At 53.9% G+C, this 14662-nt stretch overlaps 5 protein-coding genes across 5 annotated transcripts; 4 read left to right on the top strand and 1 right to left on the bottom strand.

Moving 5' to 3' along the window:
* Positions 1-1415: 1415 nt before the first annotated feature.
* Positions 1416-2779, top strand: AB675_621 (Fumarate hydratase, mitochondrial; the record flags this gene model as incomplete). The annotated part of the gene is made up of 2 exons (XM_018146496.1): positions 1416-2263; positions 2317-2779. 2 exons carry the CDS (start codon positions 1416-1418, stop codon positions 2777-2779), a joined length of 1311 nt encoding a protein of 436 aa, XP_018005691.1.
* A 2090-nt stretch (positions 2780-4869) lies between these two features.
* On the bottom strand, positions 4870-8546 carry AB675_620 (uncharacterized protein; the record flags this gene model as incomplete). Its single annotated transcript, XM_018146485.1, has 3 exons — positions 4870-5409; positions 5456-6068; positions 6118-8546. The coding sequence occupies 3 exons, from the start codon at positions 8544-8546 to the stop codon at positions 4870-4872; spliced, it is 3582 nt and encodes a 1193-aa protein (XP_018005482.1).
* A 989-nt stretch (positions 8547-9535) lies between these two features.
* On the top strand, positions 9536-10681 carry AB675_619 (uncharacterized protein; the record flags this gene model as incomplete). The annotated part of the gene is made up of 1 exon (XM_018146473.1): positions 9536-10681. One exon carries the CDS (start codon positions 9536-9538, stop codon positions 10679-10681), a length of 1146 nt encoding a protein of 381 aa, XP_018005450.1.
* A 668-nt stretch (positions 10682-11349) lies between these two features.
* AB675_618 (uncharacterized protein) lies at positions 11350-12156 on the top strand (the record flags this gene model as incomplete). Its single annotated transcript, XM_018146462.1, has 1 exon — positions 11350-12156. One exon carries the CDS (start codon positions 11350-11352, stop codon positions 12154-12156), a length of 807 nt encoding a protein of 268 aa, XP_018005736.1.
* A 615-nt stretch (positions 12157-12771) lies between these two features.
* Positions 12772-14150, top strand: AB675_617 (uncharacterized protein; the record flags this gene model as incomplete). The annotated part of the gene is made up of 4 exons (XM_018146451.1): positions 12772-13048; positions 13098-13343; positions 13391-13924; positions 14047-14150. The coding sequence occupies 4 exons, from the start codon at positions 12772-12774 to the stop codon at positions 14148-14150; spliced, it is 1161 nt and encodes a 386-aa protein (XP_018005374.1).
* Between the last annotated feature and the right edge of the window lie 512 nt (positions 14151-14662).

Here is a 14662-nt window from a genome sequence, read left to right as displayed (position 1 = left end):
GATGCTCTGTGCGTCCCGAATCATGAACCATAATCGTAAAATGCTCGTGACTGAAATTCGAGGCAAGACAGAAGTGGAAGCTTGAGACCTCCTGCTGCTTTTAGGTGGCAGTAGAAACGCCGCAGTCACGACGCAGAGTGTCCACTAGGGCGAGCTTGACCCTATGGCAGGACATTCAAAGGGAAGGTGTTCGTGTGCATTTGGGTTGTAAGGTACTCACAAGGAAACCCGGACAGAAGACGAAACCAGAAGTTCTCCTACCGCATCCGGGGGCTCTAGGGCAGCGATTGATATTGCCGGCGACCTCCGGACACAGTACGCCAGGATGATCGAAGCAGCAGCATATTCGTGTGCACTAAGAATCCAAGGTACTCTAGGCGTAAAACTGACAAAAGACGTAGATGGAAGGTCTCCTACCGCATGCAGACGGCATGCAAGGCGGTATCAAGCAAGAGCGGCGTGAGACTCGTGTCCCCAACTTTCCTTCCTTCCCACAGTTTGTCGTTATAGCGGCGACGGAGCCTTTGAAGGTACTCATGGCAAAAATCCGATAGATGACAAGAATGGTAGGTCTCCTGCTGGATCTGGATACCACCACTTGGGCGTCCAAAGGTCATTGGCCCTACTTCGCTTTGAAATGACTCCTAGAGCTTCTCTTATACTCATCGCTTGCGGCATGTGGATGATTTGATGACCCAGACAGGTCCAGTGTTCCCTGGGGATCGTCTCCTTGCTCGTTTTCGCTCTGGCCATGCTAAGGCGTCAACGTTGCGCCGTTGTTGCGACCAAGAGCGACTGCGATGGCGATATGTCCTTCCTACCTAGGTGCTCGATGCGATTACTTGTCACCAGTTGATAGGTTGACGTCACTCCGAGCATCGGCCTCCATTCCGAGGTACATTCGTCCGAGTATTTGGAGATGCATGTAGTACGTTGGATACCTAGGTATAGATGTACCAGAGGTGAAAGAGCCTCTGCACGTGGCGTGTGAGGAAGTCTGCCTCCAGAACTTGACTAGAGCGGGCACCCAGGTATAACTTGAAGCCACAGCACAACCTAGTCGTCATAGAGAGCACCCGACTTGACTGACTACAGCGATATTGCCCGCCAGCATGGCAGCGTCAATCGGAGTAAGCGTCAATGGCTGCGCCTGTGCAGAAATGACTGTTGACCTTTACGTCGACCCAGACAAGGACAGAGACTGATGCCATGGGCTCGATAGAAGTATAGACTTGGCTGCTCAAAGACCTCAGGACCCGACCAACTGACCACCAACAGGTCCCAGCGGACAGATACTGGGGTGCACAGACCCAACGGTAGCTCACCCCTCTGATCAGACTATTGCAGACCATGAGCTTACAAGAAGCTGCTTCAGCTCCCTCCAGAACTTTCCGATCAATCTCCCCACAGACATCATGCCTCCAGCTCTGATCTCGGCTTTCGGCCACCTCAAAGCAGCCGCCGCGACCGTCAATGCTGCCAACGGCGTCCTGGAGCCGCAGCTCGCCCGCGCCATCGAGCAGGCGGCCTCCGAAGTCGCAGATTTGACTCTGATTGACCACTTTCCCTTGTCCATCTGGCAGACTGGAAGCGGAACGCAGACTAACATGAATACCAACGAGGTAATCTCGAACCGTGCGAACGAGATTCTAGGAGAGAAGGAAAGGGGGACGAAGAAGCCGGTGCATCCAAATGATCATGTCAATCGGAGTGGTTCATCAAATGACGGGACAGCGACAGCAATGCATATTGCGGCGGTGCGTGAGGTTGAGGGCCGGTTGGTCCCGAGCTTGGAGCGGCTGTGGAAAGCGATGGTGAGGAAGAGTGAGGAGTTCGAGAAGCTGGGGCTGATCAAAGTTGGACGCACGCATTTACAGGATGCGGTACCGTTGAGTCTTGGGCAAGAGTTCAGTGGATTTGCGGCGCAGTTGGAATTGGGAATGGAAAGGGTGCTCCAAAGCTTGGAGGGTTTGAGGTATCTGGCTATGGGTGGGACGGCCGTGGGAACTGGTCTGAACGTGTTCAAAGGATTTGATGTACAATTCTGCGAGGAGGTCAGCCGTAGGACTGGGAGTAAGTTTGTGGTGGCCAAGAACAAATTCGAGGCGATCAGCGCGAATGATGCCATCGTCTATGCAAGTGGAGCGTTGAACACTCTTGCTGCCAGCCTTTTCAAAATTGCGCAGGATATCCGGTTTGAAGGCAGTGGCCCAAGATGTGGATTGGGCGAACTGCTACTGCCAGAAAACGAGCCTGGCTCTAGGTAAGCTCTCTGAAATGCCAGCTGCCTGAAGGCCTCCTTGACTAATTGAGCAGTTATATGCCTGGCAAAGTCAACCCAACGCAGTGCGAAAGTCTCACGATGATCTGCGCGAGAGTGGTCGCAAACCATACCGGCATTACGGTTGGTGGCTTGAGTGGCCAGTTTCAATTGAACGCGTTCAAGCCACTGCTGATCTCCAGCTTCTTACACTCAGTCCGCTTGCTGAGCGACGGTATGAACGCATTCAGGCAGAACTGTTTGGAGGGCTTGAGAGCAGATGAGAAGCGCATCAAGGAGCTCATGGACAACAATCTCATGCTAGTGACATGTTTGAGTGGGACGTTAGGGTATGACATGGCTGGTCGTGTGGCGAAGCATGCCCATAAGGAAGGTCTGACGCTGAGGGCTGCAGCGATTGAGCTCAAAGCACTCTCGGGCCAGGAGTTTGATCGCATCGTGAGGCCAGAGACAATGCTGGCGCCGGCGGACAAGCAGACGATGCAAGTCCAGACGTGACTTGGCGCCACAACTTTGGTATCATTATCATTGCCTAGGGGCAGAATCCAGAAGACTCTCGAAGCCACGGCCTCTTACTGTACTTATTAGGACTCGTTCCTTGCGGAGCGCTCCAGTGTTCTTGCCTTCGTATCTTACTGAATACCTCGTGGATGCCTGTTCTTATGAGGCTGACGGATTGCCCGGTGTTGACTAGCGACCAAAGGACTTCAACAGTCCAGGAGTGAAGTCACCCAGTAGATGTCCATCTTCGAGAAGGGATCGGCAAGTGAACTTGTGTACCGACTTGTACACTTGTAGAAGCTGTCCAAAGGGCTCCCTAGCATACATAAGTATCGAGACATCCGTAAACTTTTTGTCGACTTTCTTTACCTATGTACCTTTCTTAATCCTTTCGTGGCTTGACGAAGTAAGTGAAAACGTCCTATCGTCTCTTCAAGACACATCTACTGACCCATAATCTTGACCCAGACTCAACCATCGCCAGCTGCCCTTTGCTCAATCCTCCTGCAAGCCCACGACGATACGCCACCAAACGCCTGACATCTATCCACCATGTGCACCCAATACTACCGCACCTACTACTGCGGCTGTGAGAAGCCCGAGGAATTCTCACAGTGCTTCTGGCGCCTCACCACGAATCTCAGATGCGATCCGGTCGAGAAGGAATCATGTGGCTCCAAACCTGATATCTGTCTCACATGTACGGAGAAGCCACCACCAGGCGAAGAGTTGAAGCGCGAGCTCACCGAGGCGAAGACGTTCTGTGCGAACTGCCTTGCTGAACTCGTTGAAGGCCACAAGCACAAGTGCGCGTAGGAAACACGTCTTGTCGCAGTGACCACATTGCGGGTGAGCGGAGGAGTGAAGACTGTCGTCGGTCGGCGGGTCTCGTGTCCTGAGAGCACTTTTCGACAGGAACGCCTGAAGATCTAGGCGCCAGACCGAGGACTTGCTCGAGAAGGTACTTAGGCAAGATGGCTGGCAGTCGCACCACAGGGAGGGCGCTCTGCTGCTAGCTTGCAATGAAGGCGACTTGGTATATTAAAGCGGCCGTAAGTAGTACATAGTTTGGCGCGACCCATGGATGACTCCTTCCAAGGCCTCAACGTAGTCAAAGTATCTTCGCGTGGCGCTCCATTATCTCTCTCTCTCTCTGTGAATGCATTCACTGATGAGACCTGAGTGACCAGTGACTGATGTGAAGTCCCTCGTGTAAGCGCGTGGAAGCTGCACGAGTGATAGTACTGGTAGATATATATGCGTCGAGATGTTAGTCTGCATCCCCTCAACTACACATATTCATTCGGTCCGTTGTCCGAGTAAGTTGGACTAGAACCGAGACCTTTCGAGAGACACACTGACCAAAATCCTGGAGTACATTCAGACCTAACACCACATACCCCTCACCCCTGATCGTCTCGCAGGCTCACGACCACATACCAAATAATACATCACTTATCCACCATGTGCACCCAGTACTATCGCAAATACTCTTGTGGCTGCAAGAAGCCCGAGCAATTCGACCAATGCATCATGCGCCTGCACACGAACGTCAGATGCGATCCGGTGAAAAAGACTTCACTCGACTTCAATGGTTTCTGTTTCAGTCATACGGTGAAGCCAGGCACGGATGAGATGAAGCGCGATCCAGAGACGGGTGTGATGAAGCGGCCAGATGCTCGTGCCTGAAGTTAGATTAATGCAGCGCAGGGCCACCTGGTGTTGAGGGGAGTTGGCGGACAGGCTTGCCGGTAGCCAGGGAAGTGATGTGGAATCGCGATCTGTTGCAAAGCCGGCATAAGGTGGAGACAAGCACCATAGTTATGTGGCCCTTGTGCTCAGCGAATTCGTCGCGGCCAAGAACGACGGGTGAGCAGTTCCTTGGACGGAGTGTCCGGAGGTCTTCGAGCGCATGGCCTGCGAGCCTCGATACGGTCTGCGTTGAGGGACGGTGAGAACTGTGCTGAATGGATCATCTTTCTATCCGTCAGTACTCATTGGCCGTCACCGACCACACCAGATAGACAGATCCTCATATAATCAACGGTCCCGCTTCTATCACTCCAACTCATGATATCTCCAATGTATCAGCTCCCATATTGCAGACTCGGCACGACCACTGGGCCGAACTTGACCACGCTCCCGTAAGCCCCTTCTCCCTGCACCAGGAAGTCCGCTGCAAGACTCAACCTGCCTCCACCACGCATATCGGTCCTCCCAAACGTGCCATTCACCTGCTCCGGATCGTACGCCACCACCGCGACATAGTTCCTCCGAGGCATCAATTTCCGATTCGCACTCGGCTGGCCAGTGACATCGTGCGCGAACAGCTCCATCATGTCCTCTTTCGTGTCTGTCGGAACACTCGGCGTCGATCGCGTGCCATTCGCGGGTATATACAGTGGCTTATTGTTGTTAAGAAGTTTGAGGACGTAGGATGGCGGCGGCGTGTTGACGACGCTGGAGGAGATGAGTTGATACATTGTTTTGTGGTCGGACGGGTGCGAGGGATCGTGGACGAGGCCGGCGCCGCAGGTGTTGACGGCGCCGGACATAAAGGTGAAACGGATTGAGCGGGATTTTGAGATTCCTTGGAGAGTGCGGATGAGGTAGGTGCGTTCGAGGTCCTGTGAGGGCATGTCAGTGGACTGCTAAGATGGTTGGACTGATGACACCTGCCTTTGAGTCGTGGGTCCATTGGTCTTTCAGCTCGTCGAGCACATCGATATCGCCAAAAGGAGACAGAATGCCGCCCATCAGCCCGGACTTGCCTACAGCACGCTTCACAGTATCGAAGCCGGAGCCCACTGCACCTTTCGCGCCGACAACGCCCGCGACGCCGGCAGTCACCTTTCCAAGCATGTTATACGCTCCAGTAACAGCCTTTTTCCCCGTTGCAACTGAGTTGGCAAACTGCTCCGCTGCCTCCAGTCTGGGATACACGACCGGTACTGGGATCATCATTATACAATGCTGCACGCTGTTCGGCAGCATTGCAATCTTCGGGAACAGGCCCTGGTAAGTTGGTCCCGCCATGACCTGGTTGGGGTTTCGCTCGCTGCGTGTATCTGGTGCTACAATTGCAAGAGCCGGACCCAAGAACTTGACGAAGTGCCAGCCCGTGCCGGTAATGGTGAACAGATCGGTGTCGTCGCTGACGTTCCGGAGGATTTCGAGGGTGGTGTGGTGCTGGAAGAGAAGATACATCTCAATGCCGATGCGCCCAATGTTCTTGAACATATTGCTGAACTGCATATACTCGGGGTAAGACCCAAAGCCGTCGAAGCTGTGGACTGTTAGTACACGAAGTGGACGGCTGTCTGACATCTACTTACATATCGTGGTCGTCAATCGTCAAGACATGTGGAATCTGAGCAAACGCCTCACGCAAATGCGGCTGATCAAAGTGACTGGTGTAGTAATGGAAGTAAGCATGTTGCACATCCTCTTCGTGTGCTGCTGTCCAGGGAGCATTTTTCCTGTTCTCCTTACCGCTCATGGCAAGCCATTGCTTCAGTGAAGGGATCTCTTTCCACAGCCGGTCTGCATAAATCTGGCTACCGAGACCGAGCTGGACGTGAAAACCGCCGCATTCGGCGTGTTTCTGCATTATGTCTTTCCACAGGAAGCCGACGCCGCCCAACCGATTGCGTTCATTAGTCGTGACATTTAAGGTGAAGTCGTTACCTGAGGTAGCAATGAAGCGCCAATTTGTATCGTGCCTGCCTGCCACGAGGAACTCGTACCGTGTGCATCCCAGATGTGAGGTGATAGCGTACGTCCATTTCGCAGGACCGTTGTCGTCCATCCGGAGATCGACTTCGTACTTGTAAAACGTCCACCTTTGATGAGTTGCGATGTTGAGAGCTTTCAGCTGTCTGGGATTGGGCGACAGATCGGCGCTCTGATGGATGTGTATACTCGGCGGCTGCGGCGCATCCGTTACTAGCATGATTGATCCAAGCCAGAGCCCTCGTTCGAGGTCCATGTTGGTATATCGCAAATATGGACCAAAATATACTCCATTTGTGGCGTTCACTTTGTATAGCTCGACACCACTGGCTGGAGGCGGACCTGTGAAGTTGGCAGGATTAGACAGAGATCCCGTCTGATCATAGCCAGGCGTCATTGGCAGACCTGGCGAGGCAAGGGGCTTGCCAGAAGCGAATGTGAGACCTGGTGAAGCTAATGGATTTGGATACACGTTTCCTGTGGGCGAGAGTGGCGTGTCATTGAGGTTCAGGGGTGTGGGTCCTTTCGGGAACTCCCACTGCGTCGATTGTGTCGGCAGGTGAATGTAGTAGTATTGACCAGAGTTGGGATCCAGGTGGGCAATCCATCCTTCGGGCAATGGTGGGGGCGAGGCTGGCGGATGTGATGAGGGGGTGTGAGGTTGTGGTATCTGCTGTGGTTGAGCTTGCTGCCTGAAAGAGGGCTGTCGTTGCTGGGTTGCAAATTGCTGCACAGGAGTTGCGCCGTTGGATAAGCTTTGAGGAGCTGGTTGTTGCCGAGGATCGTTGGCAAAAGCTGGATGATCCTCCTGACTGACTCCGCTCGTCCTCCGCTGAGCCAATGTTGCTGTAGTGGCGGCCGCCGCTGCAGCCGCTACACCAGCGGTGCCTCCGCCTGCTCCGGTACCTCTCCTCTGCTTGTCGGCTGGATAGCGATTTCCTTGCCCTCCGACTTGCGAATATGCAGGTGGCGGCTCGTCATGTACTGACAGTCGTCCGATCTCGCTTTCGAGTGGATTCACTCTCGTAGGAGAAGTGACTGACTGGGCTGTCACGGACTGAGCGGGCTGTTGTGGGGGCGACTGGCCAACAGCGCTGTCTCCTTGATAAATCATAGGCGCGGGATGGCTGGTGCTGCCGGGTTGCTCAGTCGGCGTCCAAGGTCTCGCTGGTGCTTGCTGCGCAGCATATTGGGCCTGTCGTTGTTGTGATGCTAGACTTTGAGCCTGCAAGCTGTTGAGAGTATTGGTGCCAGCAATGCCAGATGCAGCATATCTCGCCTCTATGTCGGTCTGAGGCCGTGCACCCTGGAACGGCTGACCTACTGCGCCAGGACCAGTGATTGGAGTCTCAGGTGGTGGAGGTGAGCCCCTTGTGGCGCGCGTTGTAGATGTAGAAGCAGTAGAGCTGATCCTGTTCACTGCGCCAGGATCTCTCGCTCTCAACTTGTTGTAGTCCACTGTCGGTGGTGGGAAGAACTGCTGCGCTGCGGCTGGCAGAGGAGCGGTGACTGGCCCATCATTCCTTTGCAGAGGCCGCTGAAACATGTCCTTGTCAGGAGCCTCGGGCCCTGGCGACTCGGGCAGCGGCTTCGGACCTGACGTCCCTCTGCGTTCTGCTATTGACGACGACCCAGGTTTAGGATAGCCCGCGATGTCCTGCGAACTTGTAGAGCCGGCCCGCCTTTTGTAGTCCATCGAGTTCGCGCTACCAGTGCGCTGTTCGGGAGAAGCGATGGCCCTCACATCTGGATATGGATACGGTGCATTTGCTCCGTTGACTGGTGGAGGTGACGTCGTTTTGCGACCGCCCGGGTAGGGCAGCGCTGGCATAGGATATTGCGTCTGACTTGTGGTTTGCTGTTGCTGCGGCGGAGGAAATTGCTGACTCGCGTTTGATATCTGAGAGGCACCAGAGTGTCTCTTGCTTATGCGCAAAGGTTCGACAATAGTTGGCGAGTCCTGATCATTGTGCCGCTGCTGGCCCATGAACATCTCGTCTCCAGGCCGCCCGGAATGGCCGCCGGCACTCATCTTGACAATTCCAGGTGTCGCAGGGTGGCAAAACGGTCGTCTGGGTACGGCGCAGGTAGTGTGAGAGCGAGCGCGGCAGGCTGACGTAGATGTGCTACACAAGCGGTGAATCGACACTTCTTGGGCAATTCTGGCAGGAAGCAACTTTATCGATCTCCGAACATGGCGATCTCGTAGCAGCCGCCGGAGGACGAACTCAATCAACAGCCTTGATAGCAGAGAGCTCGACGAGCCGGTGTTGCAAGGCTTCGTCGCCTATGCACCGCGGTGCGTACCATCGCAGTTGGGCACATCCCCTCTTGGTTCGAGGGTCCTGCGGGGCACTGGAGTTGGCGGCAATCCTGTACTGGATGCCTCGTAACCGCCCTTGGCCATGGGAGCCTCGGAGAGTTGCCAATAACATCTCCTATTGGCTCTGAAAGAGGCGCAAGCGAGGTGAATCCCAGTCAAAGGCTTGCTCTTAGCGCTGGGCTGATCTGCGTCGAAATTCGAAGCCGCAACGAAAGTAGCTCTGAATTGACACCACGCACTGCTTTGACGAAGCTTGAGCAGGACAGCAGTGACGCGTCGCGGATATTGCAAGCGTAGACTTACTCGAAATAGCACCCACGAGAAGCTTGCTGAGGCCCGTGCCGCGCTAGGACCTGATTGACAGCCGGGAACAAGGCAAACAACGAGGCAGCTGAGTTCGTGGTGTTGACCATCTTGCACATAGCACTGGACACAGGAATCGATTATTCCCTCAAACACTGGTTGTTCCGTCCGGGAACCTTGTCGCCTGGACATATAGGGACGTGAGTAAACGAATCCATCAATCAGCCCGTCAGCATGGGCAAGCTCGGGCACGAGCGCTCTAAATGAACAAGACATCAGAAGCTGGGGCCAAGACTCAAAGCTGTAACTACGCCGTGGACGGAGTGTTCCGGACAAACAGACAGCAATCGCACGAGTGTCTTCACGTCGCCCCGTAGCCCTTGGCTGTTGCCACTATGTCGTACCGATCCTCGCCACCACCTTCCCACCGTCCTGATTCCAGGCCTATGTCAATATCGACAATTTCCATGCCTCCAGCCCATTCCAATCAACCACTTCATCCTCAACATACGCCTCTCAGTAAGCTTCTACTTGACTACGCTCCTATCGCATTCCAGTCGGCAACGCAGCACCCGTTCCTTCGCCAGGCTGGCTTGGGTCAGATAACGACGCAAACTCTCAGTCGCTGGCTCAGCCAGGATCGCGTCTACGCACAGGCGTACGTCAACTTCATAGGAGCATTAATAGCTCGAATACATCTGCCGCACACACACGTCCGAGACAAGGGCGCCTCACTTCGCTGGCGCATCCTCAAATTGCTTACCTCTTGTCTGGACAACATCAATCGCGAACTCGATCTGTTCGACGAGACTTCGCGCAAGTACAACCTGCAATTAGATCAAAGTCGGAAGCCAGGAACACCATTCGAGCCACTTTCAGCCACTAAGCAGTATGAAGGCCTCTTTCGCGCTTTTGGCTCCGACCCGAGCATGAGTCTGCTAGAAGGCTTGGTCGTTCTCTGGGCAACAGAGACTTGCTATCTTCACGCATGGAAGTACGCAAAAAGCTTTTGGCCGGAAGAGCGTTCGACTAACCCAGATCGTGCTGCGCCTATGCCGGGAATCGTGTCACCGGTAGCTCAGGTCGAATCGCTTCAGTGGCGGCGAGTGAGCGAGCTACCGGGACAGGAGCCAGAGCCTTATCGTGGTCCGGCAGGTCAGAACAGTGAAGATCCACGATTCAATATCGAACCACCCACGCCACAGTCTGCCGTCAGTGCAACGACTATCAAGAGCGGCGGATCGAGTCATTGCTCAAATGACCCAACACATGCTGGACCGCTGACGCCCGTGTCAGAGCGAGAGATCCATGACGCACCCGAGTTAGTAATACAGCCTCGGAAAGACCTGGATGGGGGTGCTCTGCGCGAGGCATTCATCCCAAATTGGACGAGTCGGGAGTTTGAAGTCTTTGTCGAAGAGATTGCTGATGTAATGGATGAGCTGAGCATCCGAGAGGAGGGCTGGCGGCGAGTAGAGGTATTCAAGGCTGTCTGGGAGCACATTCTAGGAATTGAGGCTGGGTTTTGGCCAGATGTGTAGTATGCGTGCAGAATAGATCTGCTGAGGATGAGTCCATATGACGCCGACAACGACCGAGGCTTCCGGGTTCATGTCTCACCAAGTACTCTCACTGAAGGGGTCATGGCCTGACAATGTCCTACAACCTCACGACCGCTGTCCGAGTCGTTGGTCAGACATGTGAATTCAGCCATTTGTGGTAGGTGACTTGCCGGATCGAGCACTTTTATCTGCTCCGCGACTGTGATAACCATTAGGCGGCCTTTATCGTCAAGTCGGAGTTGACTGTCAACAATTCTTGACCGTTAACGGAAATTAGCCGTTATTTCGCGGCACGGTAGATTTACGGTAGATGCTCCTTCTACGGTAGGCATTTTGGCTGCAAAGACTGACAGAAGCTGAATATGGCAGGCATCATGCCGCTCTCGGACGGGTCTGCCAGTGTGGTCGCAATAACCAGACGTACTCATGTCGGCAGTCTACCACAAACTCTCGATGCGATCACGTAAGTGCCGACCAGCATCATGTACTCCAATTGGGGTAAGGGTAATGAGCGAAGATATATACAACATACGCACGTCATGGTTTGACAACCTGCTCGTTTTCATGATGAGGCGAGAAACGTGCAGACATAAAGCCCAAGCGTCTTGCATCTTTGTCTCATACGAGTCGAGCATATGACCAGCGACATGGACATCGACGGCTTCACCTTCAACGTCCTTCACGAGGGCGATGCTAGCCAACCTCTGATCATCCTCTGTCATGCACTGATGTCAAATCTACACATGTGGGACTCGACAGTGGAAGCCCTTAACGCCGCAGGATTCAGTACATTGCGATACGATCACATCGGTCATGGGCAGACAAGCGTTCCAGTAGCAGATCGCGTGGGCCGAATTCACATCGACGACTTCTGCCGGTATATCAATGAAATGGTTCAACGCACAATTCCTGGCAAGCGACCGTACGGCTTCATCGGCTGCTCAATAGGCGGAGTCATCGCTCTTCGATATGGGTTGATGTATCCGGAACAATTGTCGTACATCGTCAGTTGCGATGCCCCGGGCATGACAAGTCTGGAGGAGTCGAAGATCAAGTGGAAGGATCGAATGAAGATGTTCAGAGAGCAAGGTGTCGAGCCGCTAGCAAGAGCAACAGTCGAGCGCTGGTTTCCTGATCCGTGTCCGCCTGAGGTCAAGAGAGAATCACTCCAACATACCATGAGTGTGTCCTTCTTAGGATACGCCGCTTGTGCTGAGGCTATCATGAACTACGACTATACCTCCGAGCTTGGGAACATCAAGACCGATAAGACCGCGGTGATGATACTGGCGGGCGAGAACGACGAAGCAATCGGGCCCCAGGAAATCTTGATCGATGTTCATCAGAGAATTTCTGGCTCGCGGTATGTCCTGATGAAAGACACTGGCCATATTCCACCGATGCACCAGGCGGCTGAATTTGAACGCATTGTGATATCGTTCTTGAAGGGTTGAAGCGCCGTGACGGAGCGCGAAGACCTGGACCATGTGCGCATAAATCCAATATATATTCTCGCTTATAGATCATCGAGGCACTCCGCGGCTCGCCTGTATGCGACCACGGATGTTGCAATCGTTTATGAGTCTGGTGCTGACTTCCAGGCACAAACAGAGTAAAAAGCTTCTAGACGTGCTTACCTAGCTCCGGCTGTCCCAGACTTTTTGGTGGAGTTGACGTTCACTTTTGCTCCTGCAGTGCTAGCGGGGAGTGGCGTTTGGAGAGAGCGCCCAATGATCGTCTCGGGCTCTTCTGTAAGCGCCCGTGTTCATCACACCCTGCTCACCATGCTGTGTCCAATCGCTCGTCATTCAGCGATGTCGTCTCTCAAGCGTTATGCATCGCCAAGTGGACGGCAGACGTTACTGTCTGTCTTCGCGACTCCGTCCCTATCCACTACAACAGAAAGTCCTGGATAAGGCATCCATAGAGGTTTCCCTTGCAACAAACTCGAGCACAGAACAGCTCTGGCACCGTCATAAGCATTGCGCAGACTGCGCGACGGATAGCTTCTGATTCAGACTGATTGCTCTGCCAATACTGCGACCCTACGACACCACAGCAGTGATGACATGGCCCGACAGCGCGGCCTCCATGCGACCGCGGGTCTGCGCAGCCTTATTGCCATTTTGTACTTCCTGAACCTTACCACTGCCTATCAATATGTCCAGAACTCTCCCTGCGAACCTCAATGTCGAGAAGGTACACTTTCGGAGGATGCAGTGTGTCTAGATGCGCAATACAGAAGCACAGACGGTGGGCAGCGCCTGCAGAGCTGCGTTGGCTGCTTGCTGAACAGCACCGCCGTTGACACCGCCAAAAATCAGTCTGATGTGGAATGGGGACTATGTTCGTATTCTTCTGTGACGTATATCTCTTTCTACTGACGCAGACCCAGTTGCGCTCCGCTACACGTTATCGTCATGTATGTTCGGCGTCCCAGTCGAGCGCGTCTCGGTCTCGAGTCCATGTCAAGTCACTTGCCAACCGTTGAACGACTCGGTGTCCTACCAGATCACCAATGATACCAGGAATGCAGATCCTGGCATTGACTTCTGCAATGCTGGGGCTTTCGGCGATCTAGCGATCAACAATTGCGCATTTTGCTACAGCTTGATCCCAGAGCAGATCTTCGTAGCGAATTGTGAGTACAAACCCAAGCGCTTAAGCCCCGATACTCATATTACTCAGTCATGCAAGCACTACACATCGAATGCCGCCAGCCTCCGGTCCCCGGACAACCATTCTTTCCTGACATGAGTGCGATCTTCAATGAGACCCTGATTGCTGGCCCAGCACCACCATCTGCCAACACAGGAGGAGGCGGCGGTCTGCATGGGACAAACCTGGCTATTGCGATTGCGCTACCCATAGTTGGCGGCCTCATAATTCTCACTGCAGGTTGCTGGTGCTGCTGGATCACCACGAGGCGGAGGAGGCAGGCAATGGCAGCTTCTGGGCGGATGGACAAAGTGCGTGAAGCACAGGAGAGTCCTGGCCTTTACAGTCCGGTATCAGGAAAGATGGGCTGGGGAGAAGGAGAGCCTCCGCGAGAGATGACAAAATTTGCTTCTGGAGGAAGGGAGCCTTCGCCCGCTCTGAACAGGTGGAGTGGGCATCAGCACTATCCGCCAGGGACAGCAGTGGGCGGAGAGGACGGCACGCCGCTGCGAACGAGTTTTCAGCGCGACGATGTTGGGCCGGGAGATCATCAGGTGCAAGACCGTAAGTCTCAAACCGACCCTGGCAGGCTGTATGGTCTTCGAAAGGTCATGCGGCTTCGCGGAGGGTCCCCGGCTTCGCCTTCCATTGCTGCCGTCTTGTGCTAAAGCTAACCATTGCATTAGACGCTCTGCACGAACAGTATTTCGGCGGCGCAGAGGGCGCTGGACCAAGTTACCAGCCATATGTCGACGAGCAACGACATTCGGGCCATTTCAAAAGCCAGTGAATGTCTGTAAATATCCCAGGTACCACCGTAACGGCAGAGCAATTTCCTTGGAGCGTTTAGCGAGCATGATGCGCATTTGCAGGTTGGACAAAGAACTACTTGGGCGTCGATGGAGAAAAGCTTTGTAGTCTCAACAAGACTTTAATTGTTGTCGACTGCTTTCAACGTCGACAACAAAGGACCTCCTATTTATTGAAGAGACTGTCCATGGGTAAACTGTTCTGGATGAAGGCACCTGACCTGCATACATGCCTGGATACATCGCCAATAAAAGTCATGACAGATCAAGCAGATCATCTGAAAAGTGCACGAATAGATCTGTGGGTGCTTGAGACAGAAGCTCGCACCCGCAGATTCCATCGGGAGCGATTGCTCCTGCTCGAGAAGCAGGACTCCGCCGCTTTGCGAGCCGCCCACAATTCCCGACCAGGTAAGCATTCTTCCCGCAGTGAACGTGGCCGATATATTTGCTCCTGCAGCATTTGCAATGATCCACTGCTAGACACGGCAAG

The sequence above is a fragment of the Cyphellophora attinorum genome (assembly GCF_001299255.1).
Source record: "Cyphellophora attinorum strain CBS 131958 chromosome Unknown Contig1, whole genome shotgun sequence".
NCBI classification, from domain to species: Eukaryota; Fungi; Ascomycota; class Eurotiomycetes; order Chaetothyriales; family Cyphellophoraceae; genus Cyphellophora; species Cyphellophora attinorum.
Note: the sequence above shows the minus strand (reverse complement) of the source record. Positions and strands in the feature narration are given on the sequence as shown.